Genomic DNA, 11,878 nt, shown 5'->3' on the forward strand with positions numbered 1-11,878 from the left:
TAGGATCAGTTGCACAACTCCCACTAAGAGAATCATCTTTTGACATGTAAGTAAGACTTCATAAGATTTCTCTTTGTAGGTCAATTCAGTGAACTCATTCCTCTAATGAGCACCCACATCTTTGTATTAGTGTCTCCACACAAATGATTGTGAGATCAATCATCCTCTGCATCGAGCATACATAAGACATGCCAGTCTTTCCGGTAATCATTGATCCCCGACTCAATGTACCAATGACTGGGAATATTTAAGATTAGGATTTTAGGATTTTAAGTCTCACTAGTATGATCTCATCATAGTCTTAAAACCATTGCCCTAAACTAAGGAGTTTATCATAAATATAATCAACAGCATATGATAAAACATAACGCCTTTATTCATATTTAAATGTCATGTACATGATTTGGACAAATCAAAAGAAAAAACCTTTCGCAATACATATTGCGATTGGCTTGTAGGGCATCTACTCTTTCAGTTCACCTATATGGGAACAAAAAAGTAATGCTGTAAGTACTACTAAAGCAATAAACATTTTCATGTGGGAAGGAATGCTGCATCATAATTTCATTTAACCTGATGCATTTTCGCATGAATCGGCTCAAATCACATATCAGTATATGGGCATCTCTGCCACCAAATAAAACTGTGCAACACTCGTTTGTTTAGATGATCAACAAGTGAAAACTCCCTACATAATTCAACTTTTCAATTCCATTTACAGCTTCAGTGAACTTAAGTATTACTGAGAAATAAAGGTTAGTTTCGCTACAATTCTAGTTACCGCTAAGAAGAATAATTTTTGCGCAAGATCAGGGACTCTGTTCAATTTGAATGATTGAAGCAGCTCAGTCATCGGCTATAGGATAAAAAGATGGGCCTCCCATGTTATTAGCCTTACAAAGATCATAATTAAGCAACTCTCTTAACTTGCTATATAACAGAGAGAATCCAGGATCATGGAAGATGCAGGGTCCATCTCACTGTGAAACACGTTCTCTGCTGCCTATGTGAACCCGTTCAAGAATAACTGTTATTATATGCTAAATAAAAGTATGACCCTTTATATTTCTAACAACTGCCTCAAAGTAATCTACCAATTATATCTGATTTATCTCTGTAAAAGGTCTTCTGTTTTACTTTGGATCGTTATTAGATCTCTGATGCTATTCTTTCTCCTAAAGTTTAGCTCAATAAAACATTTTCATAATTGCCAATCTTGGTCCTCGATCCAGTTATTAGTAATTTAAGAGAGAAAAGAATTGCAAGTATATGAAATGTAACCTTTCAGAATATGGAACCAAAGAAGATATTCGACAGATGGAAGTCATGCATACGTAACTTGTATGCAGACTTAAACATGAAAAAGGATACAAGTACAAGATACATGAAAAACAAGAAACCCTAATTGACAATATCAAAAGCATGATGTGGTGCTACAATATTAAAAAACAGGCTGAAAAGAAAGGGGGAAGTGTAATTGTGACTTTGGATGTTTGAAGTGCACATTGTTTCATTGTTCATAGCCTATAAATCAGTTAGAAGTGAATAGCTATATCAGTGAAGAAACTAGAGGCATGAGCTCCCTCACAGTGATGTGTTATACTAGACATAGTCGATCACGTGTCCTACCTTAAGATGTCAGGCTTTTAGCACAACTAGCTGCTGTGATGTAAGTCGGTTTGAAAAAGAAAATTCCAACCATCTGATGATGACGAATATTCGTAATCAATAAAGGATAAAAATGTGCCAGCAAACTTGTTTCCACATATCAGAAATCAAGAAAGCAAATCATAAGAAAAATTAATCCAATCTGAATTAAGTACAGATATATGAAAACATGTTTGTTCCAAGTGTTGCTCCCCAAATGAGCTAACCTTGATGGAGAAGAACTTGGTTGTTGGCATCATTGTTGTCACAAGCATGAAAAATTTATACATATTTCGGCCGAAAAATAACACCCAGCAGATGCCAGTCAGAAAATTGATTAGGCCAAGTACAGGGAAAGGAGATACTGTGGGTATAGCAGATTTGACTACATAACTTGAGTAGAGAATGATGAAGTTCCAATCCAAGTGTATAGTTCCAAAACTGACGAAAAGGATCTCCTGCTGTTGACTGACATATGAACTGTGTGTAATTTGTTAGCAACGTAACAGCAAAATCGTGCACTGTCCCAACAGCACAAAGAGAAGAAATTTCACATATAAATCATTTATACCTTGCAACCATTGCTCCTATAACTAGGAAGTTAGAATAACTGCAGGTTGCTACCTTTTCGGCGGAGTTAATTCTGCATGAGGTCATCCACATTAATGCCACATATTATCATTTGTTGCTTACTGCATAAAATGATTTGTTTCACAGCTGAAATGAGCCTGAGCTCAGGATAATAAACCATCACATGACATGCATATTATTCAGAAAGTTTACCAGAATCATTCAATTGAATATGTTATCTGAACTGAAGGTATTTGATCCATGCACGAAGGCTGGCATTTGGCATCTCCAGCTGTGCATTTATCTGTTTGCATCCTCTATTTTAAGCATGTTTCGCTGTCTTGACCACTGTCTTTGTAATCCTGTTGAAGAAATCTGTCTTTTTTAAGAATATAGAAGATATTTTCAAATTTTTATTATTTCACCTATCGCCAATGTTATACAGGACGGTTCCATATTTAAAACATGGTAAAATTAATTGGATATTAATGGGGTACTTAACTGGCAATATTTTCCATCAGCCATCTTCTGCTGCTTAACATTCAACTCTTTGATTCCAGACAGACTCTCTTTCTTGGTCTTGCGCCAATCAGATGCACCTGCTTAATATTTCCTCAAACAGCTTAATGCACCCTCAAAACTCAGTTTTTCAATCTGTGTATCCGCATTACTTTTTAAATCTATTTGGAAGACCCGGCAAAAGAATTCCTAGGAGCTTGTACTTAAGAAAATAGTAGGCCCCGTCACCAGTAATCCCCACATGAACATTTCCCATCCTCAAAATGATGGAATCTATTAGAATCACGTAGAACTATCTGTCGTCCAACAATCTTAGAAATATATCTAAATGCTGAATGGCAATCCCCACAAACCCGAAGGTTCTTCATGATACGTATAGGTGCTCCTGAAGAGCGGGTAAGAACAAATGCCACAGCAAGTTTCTCACTATGATAGCTTAACAACTCTTCTTTGTTCTCCATGTCAAGGTCATATAAAGCAAACTCTGTCTGAGGAACATAACCTGCATCTCTCATCTTTTGATTCAGAACACATAGTTTGGCATAGATCTCTTCCGTGTTTGGGTGTGATCTGTCTCCAGCTACAAAAACATGAACTCCATCCCTTAAGGTGACCCAGCTGCAACCAGCTTCTTTCTTTACAGTTGTTCTTCGCATCGCAGCTCGTGTTCTTGTTACATCTTCCCATCTTCCTTTGGAGGCATAGAAATTCGAAGTAAGTACATAATTAACTGGATTTTGAGGTTCTAATTCCACAAGCATTTTTGATGCTAGTTTTGCTAACTCTGTCTTTGTATCATCTTTTGATCGACGACAAGCAACTAAAACTGTCCTCCATATGAGCACGCTAGGCCTCATTGGCATTTTTTTGATGAACCCTTCCACCTTATCAAGCTTACCTGCTCGGCCCAAAAGATCGATCGTACAAGAATAGTGCTCCATCCGTGGTACTAAACCATAGTCACTCATAGATTCGAAGTAGTTTAAACCTTCCTCCACTAACCCAGCATGACTACAGGCAGATAAAACCCCAACATAGGTGACATGATCTGGTCGTTGATTCCCGCATTGCATTTCTTCAAAGACCTCCAGAGCATTCTCACCAAGCCCATGTCGGGCATAAGCTGAAATCATTGAATTCCAAGAAAATTCATTTCTCAAACTCATGAACCTGAAGACCCTCGAGGCATAGTCTATTCTTCCACACTTGGAATACATATCAACAAGTGCACTCTCCACTACGACATCAGATACCAAATAACACCTAATTCCAAAGGCATGAATTTCCAACCCGCGCTCTAATGCTGCTACAGAGGCACATGCACTCAGAACTGTTGCCAGCGTGAAGCAGTCCATCTGCTGGCCACTATGAATCATGAACCAAACAAAATCCATGGCCTTTTGCAGAAGTCCATTTTGAACATATCCTGCAACCATAGAATTCCATGATACATCATCCCTCCTATCAGACATTTTAAAAAAGAGGCGCTCACAGTTATCGATCTCTCCAGACTTAGCATAACAAGATAGAAGGGCATTTTCCACAGCGCTGTCCTCTGACATCCCATGTTTCAGGACTAGAGCATGAACTTGCCTACCTAACTCAGGAACAGAAAGTGGAGATAAAACAGCAAAAATATTCACGAATGTCACTCTGTTTGGTTTCCACCCATTTCGCATCATATCTAAGAAAACCCCTATAGATTCCTGCAGAGATGCCTCAGAACTGGCTAATGCCCCAATCATGGAATTCCATGAAATCTGATCATAGCCAGGCATAGAATTAAAAACTCTCCAGCACTCAGTCAAAGAACCGCATTCTCCATACATGGCGAGAAGCGAATTTGAAACAGAAACATCCGAATCAAGTCCAAGTTTGATGCTATCACAATGGAGTTGCGCACCTGCACTAAAAAGTCGCAAGCTTGCACATGAACTCAAAGTACTGATTATTGCATAATTCGATGGCATGATACCATTACATAGCATCATTTGGAAGCTCATCAGAGCCTCTTCAAAATAACCATTCTGATCAAGACCGGAGATCATCGTACTCCATGAGACCCGATCTTTCATTCTCATGAGCTTGAAGACTCTACAAGCTTCATCAATGGCACCACATTTTGCATACATGTTAAGTAAGCCATTCCCAATCGCAACCTTAGAATCTATAAGTCCAGATCTAATCACAAGTCCATGGACCTCCCTCCCCTTTCTTCTCCCTTCTTCCGGTACTTGAAACTCAGCAAGTGCACTCGTCAGGACCACAAAAGAGTCATGATCTATGACAACTAAATCCCTTGTTTCTCTGAAAACATCCACTGCTTCTTCTCCAAGATTCTGCTTTACGAGTCCCACCATCAAGCCACTCAGAGATACAGCATTCCTCTCATCCATTTGCAAGAAGATCTTTTTAGCTCTATCAAGCAACCCAAATCTAGCAAATGCACTAACCAGAGCACTACCCACATAGAGATTGCTCAAACACCCGGACTTGGACACCCTTGCAAGCATTTGGTCAAGAAGGCACACACCACATGAGGAAGAGTACGTCACAGATATCAAGCTGCCATAGGTATACTCATTCGGTTTCGAATCAAACCCAGAACTTCCCATTTGCATATCTGAAAAGAGCTTAAAGGCAGCCATCGCATCCCCTTTTTGAGAGTGCACGGAAATGATGCAGTTCCAAGTTATGGAATTCTTGATTGGTACACTATCAAACACTTGCTGAGCATAGAATGCAGAATTCAAACAGCAACTTCCATACATGGATATCAGCGCATTGCACACCACAATATCCAATGAGCACTGGGTTTTAGAAACCAGCCCATGGATCTGGATTCCAAGACTTAGGCGATCGGGACCACAATCCTGGCATGCTCGGAGAACACTTCCAAAGGTGAACTGAGTGGGCTCAAAACCATTTGAAATCATTGACCAAAATATACAGCAAGCCTCATCGGGAAGCCCATGCTGCGTGTGCCCAGCAATTAAGCAAGTCCAAGAAACCGCATTCTTTTCCCGCATATCATCGAATATCTGATGAGCGGACGCCAGATTGCCTGCTTTAGCATAGAGGTTGATCAGATTGTTGGACAAAAACAAATCCCCTACAAACCCTTTCTTGATTAGCTCAAGGTGGAGGCTTGCGGCATCGTGAGGGTTACGAGAACCCTTGTAACGGCACACGACGTCGTCGTAAGCGGAATCGAGCTCCCGATTGGATTCTTGAGATGAGATTTCCGGGGCAACGAGGTTGGGGGATTGGCCGCGAGATCTTCTGTGCTCTGCTAACAGTTTCTCTAGTGGAATCGGAATTGGGAGTCGGGGTTTAGCGATTCTTGGCTCTTTGGGAAGGAGACGAGGAGAAGAGGAGAAATTCGAGTTTGAAGAGGTGTGAAGGTGGAATCTAGTGGGAACAAATAGCGGGAAGCGGCGACTCATGATACGGAGATCTGCGAGTGGCGGTTTTTTTTTTTTTTTTTTTTAAAGCTATGCCCCTGCTCACGGGCCCAAAAACCTAACCGAGCAATGCAAGACTTGGCCCATGAGCCGGCCCATTTGCATCGACCAATCCCCAAATATGGGGAGGGAACAAGAGCACGGCTTCGGGATCTAGGCCTGCTTGGCTTAAACATCGGTCCTTGTAATAGAGAAATTGGTATTTACCTTCTCGACTCTCAAAAAGGATTTCTTCTTTATTTTTTCCTAGTGAGATTTCTTTCTTTTTTTTTAGTATAGTCTTACTCCTCAATAATAATAATGAGAATTTCTTCTAAAATGCTAGATTTTCATACAATTTTCAATTTGCTATACAATGTTGTACTTTGATAAGGAGAGAAACTATTTTGAATACAAACGTGGGAGGAATCCCTTCAAGTTACACCATTAGAGACTACCTTAAACATAGAGAACCCATCAAGTTTCATTTCATTTCCCACTAATTGATGCTAGCATGACGCTCGATGGATGGCGGATGGCCCAACACGATAAATTGGTCCAAATCGGGTTTATGTTTTGTGTGAAAGAAGGGTTAATCTTCCTTTATGCAAATTCATCATTGGATCATCCATTAGTTGCTTGATCTGTGCATGCAGATGAATAGTTGAGTTCTGAGCACTTTGAGATCTATACGGTGGGTGATCCACTAGCGTTTTTAGTCTGAAAAAAAAAAACACACTTGAAAAATAAATAATAAAATCTTTTTAGCCTGAACAACGCACACCCAACCTACTTCTGCCACACGTTTGCATCCCCACACCTACCACTCTTCATAATACAATGTTGTAAGAATACTAGAAAAAGTCTATGTGATTAGAAAAAGTCTACTCGAGTCCATGTTTAGTTGTCCCATTTTTCCTTGCATGGACCAACTTTGCTGCATGGTCTTCAAAAATTATTTTAACATGCCACATCGTTTACATTTCCCCCTTCTCTATTTGAAAGTTCATGTTCTTTTTGGCTCGAGTTGGTCAAGCTCTTCCTGTTGGACAGGGTTTGTGTGTTTCGTACCAAAGAAGGATTTAGCTTCCTCCACACAAATTCACAATTAGATCGCACAATATCTACTTTGAGATCTATGCAGTTGCCAAAAAAAAAATTGGTTGCTTTGAAATCTGTGCAGAATATAATCCAATAGCCTACATCGTGGAAGAAAAGCAATTGTTCATCGGCGGAAATGATGCAACCCGAACCCCTTCTTGTGGTGATCCAAAACTCCATCATGCTAAACTCAGCTCTCTCGTTTTTTCTTTTATTCATTTAATCTTATTTGTTTGTAGGTGGAGAGAGTCGACAAGAAACGCGTTCATGTTTATACACCGAGTCGTATGCTGTACGTTGGACGGCATGGGCTCGGACAATAAGATAAAGTCTACGGAATACGAATAAAACAGTCAAAACCGGTGGGCCGTCAACTATTTTTAATAGTTACTTATCTTATCTCCCTCTACAGGTTGCGTTAACGGGTGGAAGTGATGATGTCAGATACGACATGTCCATGATAACGGTGTTTGATCATCGCGCCTATATATATCCATGCCCATACGTTGGCCTCCCCATCAACCTCACCTCTAACAATTAACCACACCTCCTTCCTCAGTCGTCACATTGTTCGGCTGTTTTTGAGCACTCACCGTATCTTCTTCCATTGAGATGGCGAGCTCCATCAAGCCCCGGACCCTGATTCTGGCCTACGTCTTTGCTGCGGTCCTCCTGCATCCATTAGTGTGTCAGGGCACGATGGCGAAGTCTGTTACAGAAGCCAGGAGCATCGATGGTGAGTATATATATTTGGCCATTTTTGAGGCAGAAGTTTTCTGTCGTTGCATGTGTTTGCGGTTAGCTAAATGGCTTATTTCTTTTGTCACCCTTCTTACGCAGGCAAGACGATCGATCAAGGTATAGCTTATGTGCTCATGCTTGTGGCCCTCGTTGTCACCTATCTTGTACATTGATACTCATCATGCCTCATGGAGGATATTCTGATCTACTGTATATTTTCCAGCGCCTGTTGCACTTTTTCTTCTCCTGTGAATGATAGGAGAAGTTTTTTACTGTTGTATTCCTCGCATATCTAATAAACGATTCATTGACAAGTATATTGTGAATGTCTTTTGCTCAAAAAGTATAAAAAAAAGAAAAGAAAAATATATATGTTGTAGACGTTGATTTCAAAGATAATAAGATCGAACTGATGCTCCTGAATGAACAAAAGACAGAAACAAATCCACTATCTGTTTTACGTCAAGCAATACATGGAGTAACTCCCGATATAGCAGTAAAAGCAAGACGTGTAGGTGGATCGACTCATCAAGTTCCTATTGAAATAGGATCTACACAAGGAAAAGCACTTGCCATTCGTTGGTTATTAGGGGCATCCCGAAAACGTCCGGGTCGAAATATGGCTTTCAAATTAAGTTCCGAATTAGTAGATGCTGCCAAAGGGAGTGTACACTAGGACCGGAGCAGAATATTTACCGCTACGCTATATGCAAATTAAGCTTATTCGTGTCGCAATAAACAATATTTAACGGGCACGTACATGATGCTTTTGTGCTGCTTGCAAGTAGAAGGAGACCAAATGTAAATAAAATCAGCTTTATTCATCTAATCTAGACCAAGCATTTACTTAGCCAAAGCATCAAAGTGCGTCTTTATGAATGGTTGTGCAGAATTTACCCTAGCAAAACTTTTATGGCTGGATAGATTTCGTCAAGATTTAGTCTTGGTGCTACACCTCACCCAAAAAAGGTAGACAGAAGGTAATTTTTAAGTTCCTTAGTCTTGTATAAGTACTAAAGATCTCCTCAGCAAATAACCGATGTGGGACTAAACACATGCCCGCACGGATCCTCACATACTCCACTCGTCCAAGCTCTGATGTCCTCGTCAGGAGTTCAAATTCATCTAAATCTAATTACAAGCACCACGATCGGCCCGTGTTCTGCCTCCGTGAACTCGTGCTGCAGTATCCTCCTAGTCCACATAGGCTATGAGCCGAATTTGCTCTGATATCATTTGTAATAATTCAGGACTTCACCCAAAAAGGCTAGCTAGAAAGTAAGTTTTGAGTTCCTTCGTCTATATAAGTATCCAAAATCTCCTCGGTAAATAATCAATATGAGACTAAATACATGCCCACACGGGTCCTCATATGCCTCTTTTTTATGTTATAGTGCTGATAATTTTTTACCGCAGGCTAGCATCTGGAAACTCCTTATCTGTTTATTGGAAAAAAAATTGCAGCAGGCTCCCATCTTTCTAACCGCGTGAGTGAAATACAGGTATCAGAAGGAGGTGCAAATCTGCATGCAATTTGAATCCCATGTAGATTATTTCGTATGCCCTCTAAATAGAAAATTTCTACTCCTAAGCGCAGTTGAAGACTTTTTGTCAAATATTTTGGATACAAATTCCATATGCTAGTTGGCATAGACACCTGAATCACATGCGGCTGAAATTTATGTGATAATTCTTGAAAAATCTATCTGGGTGCTGTACCCTTGCACAAATGAGGTGATTATTGCATCATCTTTCATTCATGTACATATTAACCAATGCTGCATTAATCCACCTAGGATGGATTCATTGGAGGTGATTGACGAGGGCCATACCTTAAAATAAAGCTTTACTCTAATGACAACTATTGAAGACGAGAGCTTATTAAGTTGGTAAATTAACTTGGGTGGCTGTATTGGAGATCGATTTCCTTTCTTTTTATCTTTTATTTCATTTTCCTCATTGCAAGGTTAATCCTCTGCGTACCTCACAAACTCAGACCGTCCACTTTTAGTTTGCTCTCTTTCCTCTTCTGAATTTACCCTCAACTCTTTTTTTGTGCTTAAATTTTCTTCATACATGCGCTCGACCTTATCACTCCTATAAACGTACCTTCCCCTAGTTATTTTTCACTTTTTTTTAATGATTTATCATGCGAACATTTTATATAGGGTGCATACTGTAACAACTAAAGATCTCACCCAAAAAAAGCTAGCCGACAAAAATTTTTTGGGTTTCTTAGTCCAATATAAGTACTCAAAATCTATGCCTATGCTCTATGGAGATACCAAGCAGGCTGATTAGCTTTTGAAAGAGAATGTTATAACTAATACTTGCATGCTTTGGTTTTTTCATGATCGTCTACAGATTTAATTCCGCAAAACCTACATTCATGCCTTCATATTAAAAAAAAAAAAGCATGATGCTTTAATTAATGGATTTATAGTTTCTGTTTGACAAAGTCGTGAATGGCACATGATTTCAGCCCATAATTGTGATGGCTGTTGTTAGGTTGGACCCGGCTAATCATGCATCCACAGAATTATTTGACTGATTTTTTGTCTGGTAGGAAAATCATTTGAAGGACCGGTCCTTCTGGCAGATGCAATGCCGGTTTCCTTACGTGATGTCCGGTCAAGGACGCCGTATTTAAAATTTGTATGCAGTTTAATTGACTCAATATGGACAATTAAATATCTTATCATACTACCAATCAAAAAATATATGAACCCTGTGTCACAAGTTTGTTTGTTTAGAAGGAGTGCGGCAAAGAGCATGGTATGAACTGAGAATATCATGTCCAAAACCCAATCTCAAAACTCTCCTAATTCCAGTAATCAAATGTCATAAACGTCTTCCTATTTAATTGATTTTTCGATCCGATTCCAATTTTAGTCATAAGCTAAATGCACTAGGGAATATAACTATTCCAATTCTAATTCTGGTCACGAGCCAAATTCACCCAAGACATATAGGAAGCATAACCCGCCGCGAACGTCGAATGTGGTGGAATCGTGCATGCAAAAAATTGGAACCATATGAAGCACGTTCAAAGTCCAATGCGCACCACGGAAAAGATGCGAATCAGTAGAAACTTTTGGCTTAGAGTATCCGGTCAACTTGGATGGATCAATGAATCTAAAATTAAGAATAATCTTGTTCCAAGGAAAGAAAAGGCCAATATTGGACGATACGTCCAACTATCCACCTTGGGTAGCCACACGAGACTTCTTCACACCTGGTTTTTGGGCTTGGTTGATGGCCTATAAATACCTCATCTCGATCCATCCAATCACATCCAGGACAAATACTAGCTTTCCCCTTCTTTCCAAAACTTTGCTGAATAGAATAGGCCCTACCTCCACATATCTACACAATCTCTTGGCGATCTATTTCTCTGTCACATTCTCTCTAATGGCAACCTCAGCAGCAGCAAATGCCAGGATAATCGACGGTGAGCGAACATATTTATTTGTGTCTGCGTGCGCATATATCTCTTTATTTCCATTGAAGAACTCTCTATTCACATACAATTCTATATTAGCTTAAAATCTTGAAATGTGTAAATGGTGGATTGAGTTGAACTGATTCTAATATTTTTTTAAGAGTAGCAAAAGGACCGCCATCAGCATTGGACAACATTGGAATTTTTTTTAAGAGTAAAAAAATTAGTGCAGATAATTGCATGGCCTCTTATATATCTAATCATGCGAGATTTTAGAGTTGGCTTATCTTTTTCAATTTTTGAATATATTTTTTTTAATTTTCACAGATGTATTTATACTAAAATAGTATAATTATTCTGATTTACCCCAAAAAAAGAGCGCTATTGGTCAGAATTATCTTTATAAAGTACATGA

The 11,878-nt window shown here is 39.4% G+C and overlaps 1 protein-coding gene and 1 long non-coding RNA gene across 11 annotated transcripts; one reads left to right on the forward strand and one right to left on the reverse strand.

Moving 5' to 3' along the window:
* Window positions 1-1,706: 1,706 nt before the first annotated feature.
* MEF7 (Tetratricopeptide repeat (TPR)-like superfamily protein) lies at window positions 1,707-6,233 on the reverse strand. 10 transcript variants are annotated; one of them, XM_026801314.4, is made up of 4 exons: window positions 2,720-6,233; window positions 2,431-2,579; window positions 2,272-2,339; window positions 1,707-2,168 (listed from the first exon to the last, which is right to left on the reverse strand). In XM_026801314.4, the coding sequence occupies exon 1, from the start codon at window positions 6,180-6,182 to the stop codon at window positions 2,961-2,963; it is 3,222 nt and encodes a 1,073-aa protein (XP_026657115.2). In that variant the 5' UTR covers window positions 6,183-6,233; the 3' UTR covers window positions 1,707-2,168; window positions 2,272-2,339; window positions 2,431-2,579; window positions 2,720-2,960. The 10 variants fall into 10 exon arrangements, with proteins under 10 accessions (XP_026657115.2, XP_008777767.2, XP_089783213.1 ...); XM_008779545.5 differs by having other exon boundaries at window positions 1,707-2,339; XM_089927087.1 differs by having other exon boundaries at window positions 2,272-2,290; window positions 2,431-6,233.
* Window positions 6,234-7,762: 1,529 nt separating this feature from the next.
* On the forward strand, window positions 7,763-8,553 carry LOC148715527 (uncharacterized). Its single transcript, XR_015973494.1, has 2 exons — window positions 7,763-8,016; window positions 8,121-8,553. It is a non-coding gene; the product is annotated as an uncharacterized LOC148715527 (long non-coding RNA).
* The last annotated feature ends 3,325 nt before the right edge of the window (window positions 8,554-11,878 follow it).

Source organism: Phoenix dactylifera, chromosome 1, assembly GCF_051530095.1.
Source record: "Phoenix dactylifera cultivar Ajwa chromosome 1, Ajwa_hap1_PhDact_Kaust_v1.1, whole genome shotgun sequence".
Classification (NCBI taxonomy): Eukaryota; Viridiplantae; Streptophyta; class Magnoliopsida; order Arecales; family Arecaceae; genus Phoenix; species Phoenix dactylifera.